We start from the raw sequence: 21,812 nt of genomic DNA on the forward strand, positions 1-21,812 counted from the left end.
TAAATATTGGCCCCCAGGGTCTGGTTACTCCCAGGAACAAGAGAATCTGCACATACAATGTGACTTTGCTCCTTAATTTAAAACTATTTAAAACTATTGGTTTTAAATAGATAAAGGTGATGACAGCTAGTAGCTGGGCAGAAGATATATAGGCAGGGTTCAGGGTTCCTGAGCGTGGGGTCTAAAGAGAACCACCAGAAGAGGGAGAGGAAAAGGAGAGAGGAGAATATGCTGTGGGGTAAGAATATTGAAATTATGGCCATGAGGGCTGGTCAGTTGGAGCTTAAAGAAGCCCAAATGGAACATGGCAAGTCATATTGTGGGGAGATTGTCAGGGAAGTAGAAATACTAGCATAGAGGGTAGATATCTGCCCAACTTCAGTGCTGATTAAGGCTTATTATTAAATGTTAATATTGTATGTCTTTTTTTATCTGGGAACTGAATGGTCAAAGGCAGAATAAAAGTCCCAGGCTGAGATTAAATATTTCTACAGCAGGGTTGAGAATGCTTTCCAGAGGTTTACAGGGAAGACAGAAAATCATTTACTCGGCAGGTAAGTTGGTAGAGAATGATTTACTGATATGTAGCATGAGGCCCTTGAGAAGTATTAATGGTCCATCTAATTGAGTCACCTACAGAAGATAAAGAGGAAACTGAGGTAGAACCAGCAGCTCTACTGAACAAAGTTTGATAACTGAGGAAGGCTGCAGAGTTTGAATACACAGACACTGAAGGACAAAAGTGTGGAGTATAGATAGACCTTGAGAAATACAAGATCAAAGGCATGCCTCATCCTTGGAGTAACACAGCATAAAGGCATGCTTCTGATCACCACAGATTACAGCTTTCTAGGCAATCCCTTGATGAGTTAAAGACAAGCAAATTGCTATTACAGTATTCTTCTAGAAGCTTGCAGCAAAACACTTTAAACAATAATATCACTGACCATGGACATCACCTGCCACAGATGTCATCATGGCTTGATTTAAAATCACCTGGAAAGATGGTTCTTATCTTAATCAGTGTTCTAGTGCTGCGAAGAGACACCATGACCAAGGCACTTCTCATAAAAGAGAACATTTAATTGGAGCTGGCTTATAGTTTCAGAGATGAGTCCGTTATTGTCATGGCAGGGAGTGTGTTGACAGGCAGGTAGGCAGGCATGCTTATTGCTAGAGAAATAGCTGAGAGTTCGATATCTCGATCCACGGGCAGTAGGAAGAGACACTGGGCCTAGCTTGGGCTTTTGAAAGCTCAAAGTTTACACCCAGGGACATATTGCTCTAACACCACCACACCTACTCCAAAAAGGCCACAGACCTAATTCTCCTTAGCACCATCAGGTAGCTGATGACTAAAGGATTCAATATATGAGCCTGTGGGGCATTCTTACTCAAGCCACCCGTCTTAGGGTTTCCTTTGCTGTGAAGAGACATCATGACCAAGGCAACTCTTCTAAAGAACAACACTTAATTGGGGCTGGCTTACAGATTCAGAGGTTTAGTCCATTAGCATGGCGGGAAACATGGCAGCGTCCAGGCAGGCATAGTGCCAGAATAGCTGAGGGTTCTACATCTTGTTCTGAAGACAAACAGAAGACTGACATCCTCAGGCAGCCAGGAGAAAGTTACTTAAGCCCATTCCCACAGTGACACATCTACTCCAACAATGCCACACCTACACTAACAAGGCTATACCTCTTAGTATTGCCATCCCTAGACCAAGCATATTCAAACCACCACAGCCCTCTTTCTGGATTATTGTCAGTTTGGTAGTGTCCCATCAGTGTCTCACAGGACTGACACCATTCACTTCAATTCAAATCATCTTACACCATGACAAGACAATTGAGTAATTGAGGGAGAGATTGCATTCACTTACTTGTTATGTTAGAGTTGTTTATCTGCCATGCTTAATTCAGAGATTCAGTACCATCATAGTGAAATGTGTAGGATACCTAGGTTGGGTGGTACCCAGAGTTCCAGGCATCTGCAGGGGATCCTGAAACATGCCTTTATGAGTGAGGTGAGGCTGCTTGATTCTGAGACCACAAGGAAATAGATAATTTTTAGGGGAGAATCATTAAGGACATAGCATAAAATTCTAAAATGAAGTTTTCTTAGATAAAAATGTGGAAATAATATCCCAGGTATAGATTGAATACAATTTTTAAGATATATGATCTGTCTTTGGTTAACAACACTTCATTGCAGAGGTTAGTGCACCAGTCTGGGTCATATCCAACTCTTTCCCTGTCACTTTCTTCACCTTTATGTCTTCAAATCTATTTTTAATGGCTGGTTCTTCCAATTTTATACTTAGGGCAACAGAGAAGTTTCCTGATTGTCAAACAAAACATGGCACCTCATGCGTAGTCAGCTACACGCCCATCTATTTTGTCAACATTGAAGTCTGGGTGGAAGCAGAGAATGCCCTTGGGAAGGTGTCCTCAGAGTCTATCAATTTCGACCCTGCAGATAAAGGTACTTAGGAGCCTGAATTTGAGATTTTATTGATTTTGATTAATGTAGAAGTGTTTATTAGTACAGTGATTTTTATAAAGTCTTTTACAATATTATTAAATGTAATTTGGAAACAGAAAAATACCTGTAGTTTAGCCATACTCATGGCTTTTTTCAGTTTGCTTTTGGAATATTTTATCATTGCTGTTTGTTTTGGTTTATTTTTAAGACTGGGTCTCATGTAGCCCAGGCTGGCTTTAAATTGGCGGCGTTTCTAAGGCTAACTTTGAACTCCTGATCCTCCTGCCTTCCCCACTTAGAATGTTACCATTTCATTATTTATCCAGTTTTCAGGACCACACACTGTTGCAATCACAGTGACTTCCTTGATTATTTTTATTTTCTTTTTAAAATGTAGTTTGCTATAAAATTTCAGTATTTTTTAATATCAGCATCTGAAAGTCAACAACTATACTGACTAGGAAGTGTTTCCGTAGAATCTGTCTATTAGACAGCACAGCATCGTTTCTAGAGAGGCTGCATTTGGTAAGAGTAATCTTATAAAGCAGACCATCATGGTTTTGTCTTATAGTACATGAAATTATAAAAGTAAAGCATGACTAACTTTAGGACTTATTTTATTCTTCAGTGAAACCCAGCCCACCACATAATTTATCAGTGACCAACTCAGAAGAATTATCCAGTATATTAAAGCTAACATGGGTCAATTCAGGTTTGGGTGGTGGTGTTTTAAGGCTGAAGTCTGACATCCAATATAGGACCAAAGATGCCTCAACTTGGAGTCAGGTAAATTAAAAGTTGCTGTTTACTCTAATAGTGTTGTTGCTTTTGTTTGTTTGCTTGCTTTGTTTGTTTTGATCACTAATATGACTCACCTATTTTCTCAATGTCTTAATGTGAAACATTTCATTTGACAGACAAACAAGCAGCTAGAGAAACGGGATTTTAAACATGAAATAGAGCAAGGCTTGGCACACGTAGTTCAGACAGCTTTGCTGCCGTGGGCTGAAACCTGCTGCCTGCTTTAGAAACAGAGTTTTCCTGGAACATGTTCGTTGCCTTTTGGGGGGTTGGAGTAACAGATTTTCTGGCCCCCAGCTCAAGAGCCTTACTCTCTAGCCCTCAATTGAAGGTTTGCCAACTCTTCAAGTCCAGAAAGGTTTTGTGGGGATTGCAAGCCAGGAAGGAGAGGTGGCAGGTCCTTGCTATCAGCAGAGGAGTACTTGTAGCTGTCTCGGGGATGGTACCACATTGACCACCAGTGAGATTTTGTGCTGCAATTCCATTTATAACTATTCCACTTTTGTTTTTGTTGATTGATTGCTCCATTCATTTATTTTACTACCATGGCTGCAGTTATGAACTTAAATAAAGATATTAACCCATAACCTTTGCACTCCTTTATGATACTCCACTTATTTTATTGGTTTATAATACAATCACAAAAAGCAAAGCAAAATTGGCTTCATGACTCAGACTGTTCAGAGAGGATGTGTATTTAAAGTTCTTCAAAGTAAATTTTAATATCATACAGTCTTAACTCAATAAAAAAAATGCACCAAATTTAACATCTATTTTTGTATCCAGTATTGAAATGTCAGAGTGGCAGAAAGAAGTAGTTATTTGTGTGTATTTGATTTCCTCCCCACTCCCAGTTAAAGGACAAGTTCATCTACTAGGCTAGCTTCTGCTTTGCTTTCCTTTCAACCTTTTTTTCTTTTTTTATTCTGTGTGTACACATCACAGCATGTATGCAGTAATCTCACAACTTACAGAAGATAGTTTTCTTGTTCCACTGTGTGGGTTCCAGGAATCCAGCTCAGGTGGCAGGCTTAGTAGCAGGCACCTTTTACTCTCTGAGCCATGACGCCATCCTAGCTTCTGTTTTCTTGGTGGGGTTGGATAGCTTCTTGTTCCTGGTATATATACAGCCCTTCCTTCTGCACACTGTTGGCATGGTTTACTGGCCTGTCTGCTTTCACTGTGGATTCCCATTCCATCTCACTCCCCATGAGCTACTGAACAGAAGGGGCTTGGTGGGAAGGAAGATAGGGTTGAGAACAACACAGTTACTTTCTTCTGTGCAGTATGGTCATGACTTTCAGCGCTGCCCTCTTGGAGTCTTTTTTTCAGGCTTTTTTCCCCTTTGCACATAGAGTTAGCTAGTACAGTACAGTTCCTAGTGCATTAGCATTCAGAGTTCCAACATTTATTCTTGCCTGTATCTTTTCACTAAGCGTCCTTGAAGTGTTTTGTGGTTCTTTGTTTTTATGTTTGTGTTTAGCTGTTGGATAGGTCTGGTTCTCTGAGACAGGTTCTCACTTCAGATAGTGTATCCTGGCTTAGAACTTGCTACTTGCTCTATCTTCAGTAGTTCAGTCCTCCTGCCTGATACTACGAGCACATGTCATCTCTTTTACATTGAGAATCCTGAGTATTGCAGGTCTCATAGAAGAAGGAAAGAATAGGTGAATGGAGCCTATAGATTGTCATATTGTTACTTCCATGTCTTTTACTCCAGTGGTTGAATTTATTAATGTTGCATTAAATTGATTTCTAAAACTGTCCTCACTTTAGGAACCTTCTCTATCAGAGGTGTTGATGATGTCGCTCAATTTGCTTTATTTTTAGGTCCCTCTTGAAGATACAGTGTCTCCCCGAACTTCGTTCACTGTGCAAGACCTTAAGCCTTTTACAGAATATGTGTTTAGGATCCGGTCCATAAGGGAGAATGGGAAGGGCTACTGGAGTGATTGGAGTGAGGAGGCGAGTGGGACCACGTACGAAGACAGTAAGTAAACATGGTGAGGGGTGTGTTGAAAGGCCGGCTGCGAATTCTGTTGCCAGACTTTAAAGATATGTGTGATTATTTTAGTCAAACTGTACTGTTGTATTATTTCATTTTTAAGGACATCACAAAAAACTTGATATGCATAAGATACATATCAATGCATTTTGATAGTATAAGTGTATTTGATACCTAATTAGGTTATATTATAGTACCATGAAAAGGTATCTTAAATGTTATTAAAAAAAATTCGCAACACAAGGGAAGTGATCGTTACAGGAGCCAGATTGTCTGACCTGGGACCCTCACGCGCCATGCTGTCCGAGAAGACCTTCAAGCAGCGCCGGAGCTTTGAACAAAGAATGGAAGATGTCCGGCTCATCTGGGAGCAGCACCCCACCAAGATCCCAGTGATTATAGAGCGATACAAGGGTGAGAAGCAGCTGCCCGTCCTGAACAAGACCAAGTTCCTTGTACCCAATCACGTGAACATGAGCGAGCTCATCAAGATAATTAGACGACGCTTGCAGCTCAATGCTAACCGAGCCTTCTTCCTCCTGGTGAATGGGCACTGCGTGGTGAGTGTGTCCACGCCCATCTCTGAAGTGTACAAGAGTGAGAGAGATGAAGACGGCTTCCTGTACATGGTTTATGCCTCCCTGGAGACGTTCAGGGCAGCACTGGCTGTGTAAGGCTACAACAATGCCTAATGGTTGTTAAGCCCTTACCAAGGCCAAAAGGGACGTTACCAGAGGACGCTGGTCAGCTCACCACCACATAGGGTATTAGGAACTGTTTATCAGCCAGAAACTGAGCACCATGCAAATGCATTTCGCTTGGAAACTCATCTAAACTAGGCTATCTTGTGTTCAATCTTTAGAAGTTTAAAAATAAAGTACTTTGCATCCTAAGTTGCCAAAAAAAAAAAAAAATTGCATAACTTTGTTCAAGGAAGGTGGTCCCAAGATGTCCCTAACTAGAGAATTGTATCCTAACTCATTAAAATCACACTGTCAGAGTTGGCTGGGTGGTGCATGCCTTTAACCCCAGCATTGTGAAGGCAGAGGCCGGAGGTTCTCTGTGAGTTTGATTTCCAACGTAGCCATGGCTACATAGTGAGACCCTGTCTCAAAGCTAAAATAAAACATGGTCAAAAATATGTTATAGATTTTTTTTTTTGTACCAGCATTTGATAAACCCTTGGAAAGGGCTGACCTGGGATTTGGGTTGGTTTGCTGTAAGTGCTATTTTCATCATTGATTAAATTATAATTACACATACAGTACAGAATATAAAAGCTCAAAACGGTATGGAGTCTAAAGAAGGGTCTCTGGGTCTGGGTCTGGAGAGGTGACTCAGTGAGTGAGAGCGCTCTTGCTCTTCGGAGGCCTGGAGGTCAATTCCAGTTCAGAGGGTCTGACGCTCTCTTCTGGCCTCCATGGGTACTGCATACATACAGTGCATAGGCATGCAGGTAAAACACTCATACACATAGAAATGAACGTGGACAAGTTAGACTCTCCTCACAAAGCGGCCAGCAGTTCTGATCTCCTGTGTAGTCACCAGCATTCAATCCTTTGCTGGAGATTCTTCTCTTTGGGCCTTTTCCTACCATGGTCTCATAGCAACAGCCTTGGCTTACAAGCCCCATGACTTCATCCATCTCGCTAGAGGTTTAGGTCACTGAACTAAAAATGTCAAGGGCAACAATGTCCCTCCTTCTATAAGGCTTTTCTCACTCTCATGAGCACTGTCGAAACAGTCTTACTGTGACCAATTTGAGAATGCTTAATCTAATAAGTAGGCTCCTTTGGCTCAGCGAGGGATATTTTGTTTTTGTGGAGGAGAGTAAAGATGGGGAACTCGTACTCTGTAACACAGGCTGGTCTTAGACTCTCAGCAGTCTTCCCGTCTCTGCATCCAAGTGTTAGGATTAGACATGAGTTGCCATGCCCAGCTGTTGATGGAGAATTCTTAAAGTGGGTTTTTAGAGTTTATGGGTCCATTTGTACGTCCATGAAACACCTCAGAACAGAGGCAAAATGTGGTTAAGTGTGCATTCAGTGCTCTCTAGAGCCATCTTAAAAGCCATTAGATGAAGCATTACTTTAGCCTGCAGCGTGAAGCTTCTAGATGCTGTTTGTGTTAAGAAGTGTCTCTGGTTCACTTCCTGTGTACTTCTATATTCTTCATTCTGTTTGAGTGCAGCACCATGGTAGTATAGTGTGTGAGATCTCAGTGTCTGGTAACCCAGCTTTTCAAACAGCTTCCTGCTGGCCTGTCTTCTCTCTCTCTCTGTGTTCTGTCACTTTCTCACAACCAGCACATTGCTGTGTGAGTTTCATTCAAATACTGTTTGTTTTAGTAAATACAGTATTTGTAGGTATTCTTAACAAAGCCCTGGAAAGTCAGAACTTAAAGAAATTTTGTTTTGTTGTTTGAAATGGGCTCTCCTGTAGCCCACACTCAAACACGCCAAGTATCCATGGCTAGTCATAATCTTCTACCTCACATCTCCAGCGCTAAGGTGATGAGGCCCCTTGCTTACCTACCTCCTAGAAGAATGATTTAGTGTAGTTACAGTGCTCACAGCTTAGCTTCAGTCCTGCTGTCCTTATTTGTAGTTACTCACAGTCTAGAAATAGTAAGTGAAAAATTTCAGGAATAAACAATCTAGCAATCTATAAATTTTAAGTAACTTCATTAGATTTTTATTATCCATTATTTAATATTATCCATTGTTGTTATTTGTAACTGTACCTAATTTACAAGTTCAACTTTAGCATGAGTAATGTTTGTAGGAAAAGCAATGCATATAAAATGTTCATTACTCTTCAGAGTTCCTGGTATCCACATGTGCTCTTAGAACACATGTCATACAGATCGGAGGGGCTGCTGCATCAGTGTGTGTGACTGGATCCTAGAGCTCGGAAATCTCTTTACATTATGCCCATATAGCTAGAAACCAGACATACACCAACATATGTGTTTCCAGGTTCATCTTTAGCAAAAAGTAATACAAATAATTCAGTTTCATTTTTTTATCACCGTTGGAAGAAAAACTATTTTTAAGACTTTGTTCTTTCTTGTCCACTGTACTACATGAATACATACACACACACACACACACACACAAAATAGTGGGGCGTTTTATCCACTTGTGGGAATATACTTACATCTCTAAAAAGTTTAATTATAATCTATAGCCAAGCACTATGACACAGGCTTGGAGTCCCAACAGCAGAAGGCCAAGGCAGGAGAATCATTTGAGCCTACAAGGTCTGTCCCGCCGTGGGTAACATAGTAAAACTCCATGTTTTGTTTTGTGTGTGTGGGTGTATGTATATATATGTACATATATGCCTGTATGCATATGAGAGACCCAAGTATATTATTCTGCAGTGGGCCTGCTCTTGTAAAGAGGAATGCTGTGTGACTAGAGGGCAAGAACATTAAGAACAGAAAGAATTACTTCAGAATTTTACTGTATTGTTAAGGTAAAAAGCATTTTATTTTATGAAGTTTGTGTTTTCTTTAGGACCATCCAAACCACCGAGCTTCTGGTATAAGATAAATCCATCCCATTCACAGGAATATAGATCTGCACGGCTCATATGGAAGGTAAAAAAAAAAAGATAAAAAGATGTATACTCTTATCTCATATAAATGTATTTAAATGGTATTTTAAGTTTAGCTTTCTAACACTAAAATTTTTATTCATCTTCTTTTCCCCCAGACATTTAATAATGTTACTGTATAAAAACACAAAGCCTTATATAGCTACTGAAGAAGCCAACCAAGTTTATGAACTAGCTGATCCATCATTTTGGATTTAGCATAGTTCATAGAAGAGTAACCTCTATAAAAACAAGACTGTGTTCTAAATGTCTCTGAACCCACTAGGGAACATCCAGGAAACTGAGAGGCTTGGGTGAGGCAGGCATGTACAGAGACACATCACACTGTAAAGGTGGAGAGAAAAAGATACTGAAGAACAAATGATAGAAACCAACATCTCAGCTGTGCAGAACGATGGAGACACAGAGGCTAGACCACACACACTACAGGCCGGGTTCAGTTAATGGCTTTATTTTCCTATTTTATTTATTTGTTTTTATTCTTTCTTAGCAAGTATTACTAAATTCCAAATGAGCTCAGGCTGGAGAGGCAGCTCAGCTGTTATGAGCACTGGCTGCTCTTACAGAGTACCCAAGTTTGGTTCTTAGCATCCACATGGTAGCCTGCATGTTGTGGGAATTATAAAAAATGAATCCACCCCGCAAACTCCTTTTCCCACCGGGCCACATTTTTGAGCCAGTACTGTTCGGCCTCAAAAGCTCCGGCGGGTTTTTGTTATTTCCTCCCAGCAAGCTACATCTTGCTCACATGCAACTTTTTACACATTCCCACAATCATTCATCTAAATTAGTGCCTATTACTCAGTAAGTAAAGCATGACTCTTAAGGCCTTAATATCCAATCAGATTTTTATAATAATGAAATCACAATTTCAAGATGCCAATACGATAAATTTAGAAGCAAGTAATAATAGTCTAACCCAATTAATCTATTTTGTAAGAAACTGCTTGGTTGTATAGCCTTGTGAAATCTGGTTCATCCTCATCGTCTGTCTCCATGATGATGTCTCCTCCTGCTCCTGACCCTTCTCCTCCTCCTCTCCTGGCCTTTTTTTCTCCTTCAACTCTAGCTCCACTTCTCTATTCCTGTCCAATCATAGGCCTGTCACTGCCCTAATGTGATTGGACAGAGAAAATGCTGCAGCACCTGCAACTGTTTGTAGGAATCTAGCACTTTCTCCTGACCTCCAGGCATGCACACAATGCACTAGCAGACATGCAGGTAAAACATTCATATAAAAATAAATCTTTTTTTTTTAAATGAGTTTGTCTTTTCCTTCCAATTAAATATTTACAGGTTTGACATACTGGCAGAATTTGTGGACATGAAGAGTTGATTATTTAAGATTCATGAAATAATTTTTGGTATAAACATTTATTATAGGCATTACCTCTTTCTGAAGCCAATGGGAAAATCTTGGATTATGAAGTGATTCTTACACAGTCAAAGTCAATTTCACAAACGTACACAGTTAATGGTACAGAGTTGATGGTAAATCTCACCAATAATCGCTATGTAGCATCTCTAGCAGCAAGAAACATTGTCGGCAAATCAGCTGCAACTGTCCTCACCATCCCCAGCTCCCACTTCAAAGGTGTGTATTAGTAAGGCGGAGCCGTGCTCATGGATGCCAGGGTTAAGTGTGGACACCATCCTGGGAGGCATGGTACATAAGCTGCTCTCTGCAGTCAGGGACATCATGATTGCAATCAGGGGCTTCTTCCATCGACACTTATGAGATTCCTCAGCCCTATGCAGTTCATTTGAACTTTGCAGCTAGCTTACTAATTCATTTAACTGCTTCCTGATAATTTATTTGTTTTTTTGAAATACTATTTCAAGGTTCTGGGAATTTTCTTTGCATGTGAGATAAATGTATTATTTATCTAATTTATCTAGCTGTTAAGGACAAAGACACAGTTATAAACTTAAATACATAAATCCTTTTCACATGACTAAAATATTGAAATATCAGATTTGTGATTGTTGACTGATTTTTTTTTTTAATCCTCATTTTTTTTTTTTTTTTAAAGCTTCTTACCATGTAATGGATCTTAAAGCATTCCCAAAAGATAATCTGCTCTGGGTAGAATGGACGCCTCCATCTAAACCTGTGAACAAATACATCCTAGAGTGGTGTGTTTTGTCAGAGAACTCACCCTGTACCCCAGACTGGCAGCAGGAAGATGCCACTGTGAATCGGACCCACTTGAGAGGTACCTCTACTAAGCTTTTAAGTAGCCGGTGTTCATCTGACCCCAGGAGATGGGGCTCTTTTCATGCTTTTTGTCTTTGTCTTCTGTTGCCTGGGTATCGAGAGCCACTGAAAAGACTCATAGCCCCACTGTGACTAGATGTGTAACTTAGCAAGTTACACTTTGACCCTTAGCCTCTCTGAACCATGGGGTCTCTGTACAGAGAGAAGGGCCAGTACTTTTCTAAAAAACGAAAATACAAATAAAAACCCTGTGTTAACTAAAGGACACTTACAGAACTGTACTGAGTACAGCTTACTACCAGTTGTTTGTTGTGTGTGCACAACTCAGTTAACTCTCTCATCATCCAGATGTAAGTTTATTTCCCTAGCTTAACTTCATAGGACTGTTGAGTACAAGGAGCCCAGCCAGAAAACAGGTTCCTTGTACATTCCAGGTTCTAACCTAAAGTGGTGATCTAGCTGCTGCTTACCACTGCATGACTGTAAAATCATACAATAGCATTAAAGAAAGCAAAACTGTTCCAGGGATGTTCTTTAATTCGTAAAGAAGTGTAATCGTTAGGTTTTGGCTGTGGGTAGCGAGCATGTCCTAAGCAGGGTGGCTCTTACCAAGCTGTTGTTCAATCCTGATAAACTTAGATGTCTCCTTTATTGACTTTACCAAATAAAAACCATGGGGCTGGGAAGCAGGCAGCCTAGGATGTTAACGAGCATATGGTCAGCTCTTAGAGACAACGGTCTCAAGGCTCAGTACCCTGAAAACATCGTTATTAGAGCAGAATTTAGAAATGGCTTACTTTTTTATCATAGATATCAAGAAAAGGTAAAGTTGCTCTTTTTAGGAAGACAAAGGTTCATATAATTTTATTAATGTTAGTGAAGGAAATAGAGATTCAAGGTGAAGGTATAAACGGTGTAAGAACTACCTTGTTCATTAGTACATAGGATACATATTTTATTAAAAACCACTTTATTTCCTAAATCATGCTTCAGTTGTCTGGTAAAACTTCTTTGATAATTTGGAAGGATTAGAAATATACAAAGTACTGTATTTAAGATTTTTTTCTTTTAAAATTGAGCAGGAAGCAGCCTTAATTCATTTTTTTTTCCAGCTGCATTAGTACTCTGCCCTTGATCTCACTGTTGCACCTTGGCAGGTCCCGAAATTAACTAAAATACTGGCTAAGGGTTTCCACGGCTGTGGGGGACACATTGACCAAGGCAACCCTTAGAAAGGAAACATTTAATTGGGGCTGGCTTCCAGGTTCAGAGGTTCAGTCCATTGTCATCATGGAGGCATACAGGCAGACATGGTGCTGGAGAAGCTGTGAGTTCTACATCTCAGTCTGCAAGCAGCAGAAAGACACTGAGTCCACACTCAGTGGCTCGAACATATGAGGTCTCAAAGCCTGCTCCCACAGTGACACACTTACTCCAACAAGGCCACACCTGCTAATAGTGTCACTCCTAATAGTGCCGTTCTCTATGGGCCTATGGCGGCCATTTCTTTCAAACCACCACAAATGCAAAAGCTGTCCCAGAGTAACCTGAAGTGTTTTACTAATCTGAACATAAAGGCAGTCACTATTTTTATTAGCAATATAAACACTTTTATACTTTCTGGTTCACTGTACTGACACTAAAAGTAGCCTTATGGTTTTTGTCACCTAGATAGCTCATCATATCCCTGAACTCAGTGTAGCCCAGACTAGCTTCCAGGTCATTGTGTTCTTCCTACCTCAGCTGTCTGAACAGTAGGATTACAGAGCCAATATTTTACTATATTAAGTTTATGTTTGGTGTACAAAAGATAAGCAGTTTTTAGAAGAAAGTAATACTGGGACTGGAGAGAAGGCTTAGAGGTTAAGAACACTGACTGCTCTTCCAGAGGTCCTAAGTTCAATTCCCAGCAACCACATGGTGGCTCAAAGCCATCTATAATGGGGCCTGATGCCCTCTTCTGGTGTGTCTGAAGACAGCTACGGTGTACTCACTATATGTGTGTGTATGTGTGTGTGTGTCTTAAAAAAAGAAGAAAGTAAAACTAAATGGTCATATAGTTATAAGGTAAAACTCTAATTTGGGGAAAAATTGCTTTCTCTGCTATTCTTCTTGTAGGAAGCCTCCAGGAGAGCAAGTGCTATCTAATCACAGTGACCCCAGTGTTTACCTCTGGGCCCGGAAGCCCTGAGTCCATGAAGGCATACCTCAAACAAGCAGGTAGGTCCATCCTTGCTTGCTTTGAAAAAATGCTTTTAACATTTCCAAAAACATTTAATCACTTTTAAATAAGAACCCTCTATGGGCGATGGTGGCAAATTCCTTTATTCCCAATGCTGGGGATGCAGATGCAGGTGGATCTCTGAGTTCCAGGCCAACCTGGTCTACAGAGTTCATTCCAGAATAGCCAGGGCTACACAGAGAAACCCTGTCTTGAAAACAAAACCAACAAAAAAAATCCTCATTATGTTCAATAATTCTATCATAAGGACCCTTTATAGACTAGTGTTAATCCGTAAACACATGCTTCTCAGTTCACAAATACTCTCTTACAGCTCCATCTAGAGGACCGACCGTTCGGACAAAGAAAGTGGGGAAAAATGAAGCTGTCTTAGAGTGGGACCAACTTCCTGTGGATGACCAGAATGGATTCATTAGAAACTACTCCATATCTTATAGAACCAGCATTGGAAAGGAAATGGGTAATAAAATTGTAGCAACTACTAAGAATATGTTACTAAAGCTTTTTCTTGAGTTTTACTTGTTTCTCACATAATGTGTTTGATAGTACATAGCATCTTTAGCAAACATCTGCAAATGTCTCATGTTTATGATGCTATTTTTTAAAATACAGTATTGTAGGTGTCTTAGTTAAGGCTTTACTGCTGTGAACAGACTCCATGACCAAGGCAACTCTTATAAGAACAACATTTAATTGAGGCTGGCTTACAGGTTCAGAGGTTCAGTCCATTATCATTATGGCGGGAACATGGCAGCATCTAGGCAGGCATGGTGTAGGAGGAGCTGAGAGTTCTACATCTTCATCTGAACGCCACTAAGAGAATACTGACTACCTGGCAGCTAGGATGAGGGTCTTAGAGTCCACGCCCACAGTGACACACCTACTCCAACAAGGTCACTCCTCCTAACAGTGGCACTCCCTGGGCCAAGCATATACAAACCATCACTAGTAGTAGTGTGGCAAGCAGTGTGGTTCAGCAGGTAAAGGCACTTGTCACCAAACCTAATCACCTCAGTGCAACCCTTGGGTCTCACATGGTAGAGGGAGGGGGAGCAAGTTGTGAATTGATTCCCAATAAATGTGATTTTTACAAAGATTTTAAACTTTAAATATATGTTGTTTTGTCCTTAAAGAATTTTTAGTTATAAATGCTTGCTAGAAAAGTATTCTTAATACTTCACAATGCCAAATATAGGACAGATAAATCAAAAACATTGGGTAAAAGAACTGTTGTTTCTCCTTCCAGTTGTGCATGTGGATTCTTCTCACACAGAATACACCCTGTCCTCTTTGAGTAGTGATACATTGTATATGGTCCGAATGGCAGCATACACAGATGAAGGTGGGAAAGATGGGCCAGAATTCACTTTTACAACACCAAAGTTCGGTAAGAAATCATGAAGCTTTATGTTTGAAGTTTAATTTGATTAGAAATTAATTTACTGTGCTAAAATGTTGTTTTAAAGTACACAGGGGATGGAGACAGCTCAGAGGCAGAGCACTTACCAGCATCAAAGCTATAGGTTGATCCTCAGCATGGTTGGGAATGGGTAGACGGCTCAGAACGTGACGCTTGCTTATCTGGTATAGGTTGCTGGTGTATATGAACTCCTCCTTTTGGCTCCTGCTTAACCCTGGTGGCTGATTCACCTGCACAGTAGATCTCAGATCTCTTACTAACCTCCCTTCATGAGTTTCTTTTTTTCAGAGTGGATTGTGTAGGTCTCCATCTTTGACAGGTTGCTTGAGAAACTAGTCTGGCTCATTCACTTTGCTGCTGAAATCAGTTTCCAGCCCTACCACTCCTGGGGAAGTTGCCCAGTGTACAGATGTAAATGATGACTATTCACTGAGAAAGACAAGCCAAGATAGAGGGAGCCATGTCCTATCCAGTGCTGGAATTGAGTTTCACTTTTCTTTCTAGTCTTCAGCATAAAGTGTGCTGGGGTCCCTGGGTCTTACAGTCCTGCCTTTGTTCTCCTGCTTGCACTGTACTTTTATATGTCTGTATTCTGCAGAACTCTTGTTACTGGTCCATTTGCCTTATATGCCTTATGTGCTATTTAGACTTCTTACACGGCTTCAGCTTTCCCCTCTTTCCTGCTACAGCCCCCCACCTATTTGGAAAACCCAGATATTTAGTTGTAATTGCAATAAGCGTCTTTGTATCTTTCCCCTGCATAATGGAGGAGAGTGGGGTTGCTTGCACCTCATTGCCTTTGGAATAAGCTTGCTTTTGGCCGCAGGCTCATCACACCCTCTGCCTTGTTGTGTCTTTCTAAGTGCACAGTCATCATTTACATCCTTACCATCTTGTGTGGCTGCTCTGTAGCCTCTCCGACAACTTATATAAAGTACATTCTTTCTTGAATCATTATAGATTTTTAAATTTTATTTTATTGAAACTACTTGTAATTCATCAAATGGCACCAGGGTTATGTTCTATAGTAATGTCCATGTTCATTGTTGAATGTAAAGATAATGTAGGATTGTGATTTCATAAAATCCTGATCTTTCCTACAAGGGAAAATGAATGTCGTGTCTGGAGTGAGAGCCTACATCATGACATGCTAATAGACCTGTAACAGTTAATTCTTATAGCAAATGCTGAAAAAAGAGAGTAAAACTTTAAAAGTATTTTCCTAGTTATAAAGGTTGTATTTACTATAGGATACTTTTACAATATATTGTAAAGAGGAATGTAAATTTGTTCAAATTCCATTTTCAAATATAATCTAGTAATATTTCTGTTTTTGAAAATGGATCAGTAATACTAAAACTACTTTATAATTTGATTTTTTGCTGCTGTTGTTGTCATTGTTACGTATGTGCAGTTTCCATTCTAGCTTCCTCACATGGCCTGGGAGTCTTGCCGCAAAGACTTTAGCTTAATTGAAGAAATGCCGCCAAAAGTAAATAAACCAATTTAATCAGTAAACAGTTCGAATCTAAAGCCATCGGCAGAGGTCGGCTTGCCTTTAAAGAAGGCTTTGCAAGAGACAAAGCTGCAGTCACGATGTGGAACATAGGACATAGGAAGCATCCTAGAGAAAGCACAGGGCCCAGGACAGGCCCAGGAGAGGCACAGGAGAGGCAGAGCGTGGCTTAGCAGTTATGAGAGCTGCTGTACCTAAGTCAGTCGGCCCTAGCAGTGAAGCATTAAGATTTAAGTATGACGGTGTGTGTCTAACAGTGCTGCGGAAGGGGGTATTCAAATCCCCTATGCTTTCCCCTCTGGCATGCTTGAGGCTGTAGGCAAGCACCGCTGTGCCCAGCTCTGCTGCTCTTTAGGCGACTTGTCCTCTGCCACCTCCTGCCTCATGAGCATCTCCTTAAATTCTTGGCCTGCAGCAGACATATTATCATTTGTTGACTGCTACCAGTAAGCTGAACACGTCTTTTTTTTTCTCCCTGCTAAAGTATACCTTATGTTTATTCCACACCAAGGTTTGCAATGTAAGGACTAATGTCTGGGATTAACCCAAGGACAGAGAGAGGAAGAAAAGCTACCTCAAAACCTGAAAACCACCAGGGTGGGCAAGAGGAATGTATACTTTGTCAATAATCTACAACTCAGGCACTTGGAAACAGACAGGAAAGCCTGACTGGGCTCCACAGTGAGTCTGGACATCTGGGTACATTGCAGGACACTGTCTATACAAACGAAAAAATCAAGCAGTATCCAGTGAAGACAATAATTTTTTTCCTTTTTTTCTATGTATTAACAGCTATTTCTTATTGTACCCTTTCTTTTTTTTAGCTCAAGGAGAAATCGAAGCCATAGTCGTGCCTGTGTGCTTAGCATTCCTCCTGACAACTCTGCTGGGAGTCTTGTTCTGCTTTAATAAACGAGACCTGTAAGTTGCACCTTACATGGTAGTATTCAACTGTTTGATGTTATAGCTGAGCTCTGGTTGTGCATGGTGCTTGCTCACCACCCCACACTCATCCTCACTCCTACAAAAGCACTCTTGTTTGGTTTTAGTCTGTCCTGTCTCAACCTGTGCCCCACACAGACTAGCCTGCTCTCAGGTGTAGCTTTGTCTGATCTAGAATTTCACATGCATGGAATCAGGTGGGTTGCAGACCTCTCTCACACACACATTTAGCAATTTTGGAGCTCATTCCTGCCATTGCTTACGTTAATTTTTCCCCTTGTGCTGCTGAATCATGAACTGTAGTGTGGGTGTATAAGAGAGTTTACAGGTTTCTAGTTCTTGCCTGTTGCTTTATAAAACAGCTGTGAATATCCACATTCCAAACTCTATGGGTACATGTTTTCCTGGCTCTCAGATAATCATGTTAACTTTATCAGAAGCCGCTAGAAACAGGCATGTAGTGCTGTGTCAGAGCATTCATATGGCATGTGCAGGGCTGGGTTCCATTTCCAGCCCCACAAGAAGAGAGGAAACAGGCCCCGGCTTCTCAGTGTCTCCGCCATCTTGCAAGTGTCCCGCCATCATTAGCACTTGGTGCTGAGGTGTTCCTTCAGTTCGGTTGTTCTGAGACTGAGCAGGAGTACAGGACCGGTTACATTTCCATCCCGACTGCCAGTGCCTCTCTTCTTGAGTCACCCAGCTTGTTATGATTTACCTATTTAAGCCATTTGTCCAGTTTTAAATTGGGGTGGTTTTTTGTTTTTGTTTTTGTTTTGTTTTGTTTTTTTGCCAATATTGAGTTGTAAATGTTCTTTTTATTTGGAAACAAACATTTTTGTCAAATACATGTCTTGCAAATTTTGTTCCAATTTCTGTATTTTGTTTCCTTAACAATGACTTTAAGGAAGCAGAAGTTTTTAATTTTGAAGTTCCCTTTCCCAGGCTTTTCCTCTGGGTCTGGCATTTTGTACCCTCTTTAAGAAATCTGTCTGACCCAGGGTTATGTTTCTTCTAGAAGTTTAGTAATTTTCGCTCTAACATCTGTAATGCATTCTGAATTAATTTGGGAACATGGTATAGATCAGATCAAATTTCTGCTCCCACCAGTCTAGTTCTATTGATGTTGAAAATAGATATTTGTCCCTGGTAGTCTGGATTTACTTTTAGGCTCTCGCTTCTGTTCCCCTGAACTGTGTGTGTGTGTGTGTGTGTGTGTGTGTGTGTGTGGTTTTTTTTTTTTTAATTTTTGATATTTTGAGATTGGGTTTTATGTAGCTCATATTGGTCCTGAACGCCTGTTGCTGCTGCTCCTGCCTTCCGAGTGTTGGTTTACAGCATGAGAGTGCTTCTGCTCTCACCTGGTGCATTAGTCAGCTCTGTGACGTCCTGTCTTCTTTGGGAAAACACAAGTTTATCATATTTTACTTGGTGTCAGTTAGATGCCACTTTTATCTAATTTTCAAGCTGGGTACTCTTATGTGAAAGTTAAAGTCTTATATCGTTACGTCTGTTCTACATACGCCTTGCTTCTTTTTCCTTCAGAATTAAAAAACACATCTGGCCTAATGTTCCTGATCCTTCAAAGAGTCATATCGCCCAGTGGTCACCTCACACCCCCCCACGGGTAAGATACTGTCTTCTTATTGTCTCTAATATATAGGTTTATTATGTGTTAGGATTCATTGATAGAGTTTAACTAAAAGATATTTAGGCTGAGTGAAAAGAAAATAGGATGTAAATGGCAGTTGTCAAAATCGTAAGTGATCCCTCTCCATTCTAGCACACTGTTGGTCTATCATAGCATGTTTGCGCAGACATGCCTCACAATGTTCAGTGCACACAAGAAATACTTTGCTGAAAATGGAAACTAAGGACCCGCTACACACGGGTCTGTGACTGGATGTTAAGTCCTGGCTGACATCTGCCGTCCTCACCCTGCAGTTGAGTTCTAGGAACCATACTAGACTTCATACTTAACAGACCCTAGAGGGGAAAGCCTTCCTATTACCCTCCTAATCCTAAACTTAACAAACTATACCCGTAACCTTGTATAGTTTACAAAACCTCAGTTATCCAAGTTCAGGTTTTTAATGTTTCCAAGGCTTTTTCTTATCTGTTTAATTCTAGGCTGCCTGCTGTAAATATGCAATATTCATAACTGTTTATAGCCTTCGTGCTTACAACGATACTAACTTGGAAACTGGAAATACAGCCTGATTCAGACTTCTTGGTTTATTTTATTTATCTGCAGTTCAGCTGGTTACAGAGACTCCTTGAGATGGATGAGTCTCACCCCTGAAAGTCACTAAAAGGTTTCAAAGATGCACTACCCCTTAAAATTTAAAAAAGCTGTACCGTAGGGCTCAGAGAGATGGCTCAGTGACTTAAAAAGCTGAGCTATGGCAGAGTGATCATTCATTTTTCTCTTTCCAGCACAATTTTAACTCGAAAGATCAAATGTACTCAGATGGCAACTTCACTGACGTAAGTGTTGTGGAAATAGAAGCAAACAGCAAAAAGCCTTGTCCTGATGACCTGAAGTCCTTGGACCTGTTCAAGAAGGAGAAAATGAGTACAGAAGGGCACAGCAGTGGCATCGGGGGCTCCTCGTGCATGTCGTCTTCCAGACCCAGCATCTCCAGCAACGAGGAGAATGAGTCTGCTCAGAGTACTGCGAGCACAGTGCAGTACTCCACGGTGGTCCACAGTGGCTACAGGCACCAGGTCCCGTCAGTGCAAGTGTTCTCAAGGTCTGAGTCCACACAGCCCCTGCTAGACTCGGAGGAGCGTCCAGAAGACCTGCAGCTGGTGGATAATGTGGACAGTGGGGATGAGATCTTGCCCAGGCAACAGTATTTCAAACAGAACTGCAGTCAGCCTGAAGCCAGTCCAGATATTTCACATTTTGAAAGGTCAAACCAGGTTTCGGCTGGCAGTGAGGAGGATTTTGTCAGACTGAAACAGCAGCAGGTTTCAGATCACATTTCGCAGCCCTATGGATCCGAGCAACGGAGGCTGTTTCAGGAGGGTTCTGCAGTAGATGCTCTTGGTACAGGGACTGATGGACAGCTAGAGAGATTTGAATCTGTTGGAATGGAGACAGCGATCGATGAAGAAATTCCCAAAAGTTACTTGCCACAGACTGTAAGACAAGGTGGCTACATGCCCCAGTGAAGGACTGGCTCCTGTACAACTTCAGCAGGAACTGCAAAGTGAAGCGAAAAGACTCATGACGTCAGATGAGAAATAATCTTCATTCCCTGAAGATAATCATTGCCTTTAAGGACAAAGTCACAACTGGGCCATCTCCATTCCAGAGTATCTGGGATTCTCCTTCAAGCACTACATGAACTGACTTTATCCTCTGAATAGCTGGAGGACTCTGTGCTGTTTCAGAATGTTTGCACTGCCGAAAACAAAGTGTGTCTGAGTTTATAAAGCTTTTGTTTTGCTACATAGAAAACTGGGGATTTCAATGAGCCATGGTGTCATTCAGCTGTGCTGGTTTTGATGAGACTGATCATCCAAGTGCCAGGAGCAAAGGTCTACGTTTCCTCCTAGGCCAACAGCATCATTTCAAAGTGCCATGGGGCAGACTGTCCAGATTGTGTCATCTAGCAAAAGAAAGAGCGGAGGGGGTTCATGTCTGGGTCTGTCAATTAGAGAGTATTGGTCTGCTCCTTGCCATGGGTATCAATGCTGCCAGTTATCACTGAAGAAAAGGATGAACTTTAAAGATAAGCAAAATAGAAGTACCCTTTTTATTATATCCACCTAAAACCTCACAAAGATCTGCTTATTATTGATAATATCTTTCAAAGCCAATTTTTATCAACTCTATAGTGGACCAGCCTGGCCTCAAACTCACAACATCTCTCTGCCTCTGCCTCCAGAGTACTGGGATTAAAGGCAATCCACCACCACCGCTTGACTTAAGAAATTGCTGTTTTTAAAGACTTAAGTTGTTGACATTTTTCTGAACACATATAAACACACTAGGGACAGATGATTCTAGAGGGTGTTTGAGGAAGCACTTTATCCAGGATGTCTTCAACTTTAAATTACGTTAATTGACTCCACCTTGTTTTTGTTTTCAAGAATAGCAAAGTGTTTGCTGAAGGGTGGCATTCCCCAGAGTGTCAGGCAATCCCAGAACACACACACCAATGTCAGTGACCACCACAGTGCCAGAAGTCCTACAGAGCTGACGAAGCCGGAAGGTTTGCTAGTTTGCTGGGTGGGGATTGAACCCACAGCCTTGTACATGCTAGACACTCACTCTACCACTAATACTCATCTACACCTCTCCTCGAGTTAGCTCGGCTCACGTGATCCTCCTGTCCCAGCTTCCTGATTGTCTGGGACTTCGGGTGTGTGCTGCTACACACCCAGCCAGGTATTTTTAATAGCTGCCATTTATGAGGTAGAGTTTTACACATGGTCTAGGTCTATCTTAAACCTATTCCTTCTAGTTGCCCAGGCATCCAGTGTTTATCACTAAAGCCATTAATGTATTTGTGCCTAACACACCAGTGTGACATGAACGGGGGGGGGGGGGGGGGGG

The 21,812-nt window shown here is 41.1% G+C and overlaps 1 protein-coding gene across 3 annotated transcripts in view; it reads left to right on the forward strand.

Annotated features, from left to right (window-relative positions):
* Positions 1-21,171, forward strand: part of Il6st (interleukin 6 signal transducer) — a 43,471-nt gene extending 22,300 nt beyond the window's left edge. For 2 of the 3 annotated variants that reach the window (XM_031360758.1, XM_031360759.1), the window contains exons 6-17: positions 2,324-2,484; positions 3,113-3,270; positions 5,116-5,275; positions 8,811-8,893; positions 10,294-10,504; positions 10,944-11,126; positions 13,247-13,348; positions 13,684-13,830; positions 14,617-14,757; positions 17,131-17,227; positions 18,791-18,872; positions 19,682-21,171. In XM_031360758.1, the coding sequence (XP_031216618.1) occupies positions 2,324-2,484; positions 3,113-3,270; positions 5,116-5,275; positions 8,811-8,893; positions 10,294-10,504; positions 10,944-11,126; positions 13,247-13,348; positions 13,684-13,830; positions 14,617-14,757; positions 17,131-17,227; positions 18,791-18,872; positions 19,682-20,422 (2,266 nt within the window). In that variant the 3' untranslated portion in view covers positions 20,423-21,171. Of the gene's footprint in view, positions 1-2,323; positions 2,485-3,112; positions 3,271-5,115; positions 5,276-5,551; positions 6,292-8,810; positions 8,894-10,293; positions 10,505-10,943; positions 11,127-13,246; positions 13,349-13,683; positions 13,831-14,616; positions 14,758-17,130; positions 17,228-18,790; positions 18,873-19,681 lie in introns of those variants that run through there. The other variant, XM_031360760.1, reaches the window with a different exon arrangement.
* Positions 21,172-21,812: the final 641 nt, after the last annotated feature.

The sequence above is a fragment of the Mastomys coucha genome, unplaced genomic scaffold (genome assembly GCF_008632895.1).
Source record: "Mastomys coucha isolate ucsf_1 unplaced genomic scaffold, UCSF_Mcou_1 pScaffold8, whole genome shotgun sequence".
In the NCBI taxonomy this organism is placed as follows: domain Eukaryota; kingdom Metazoa; phylum Chordata; class Mammalia; order Rodentia; family Muridae; genus Mastomys; species Mastomys coucha.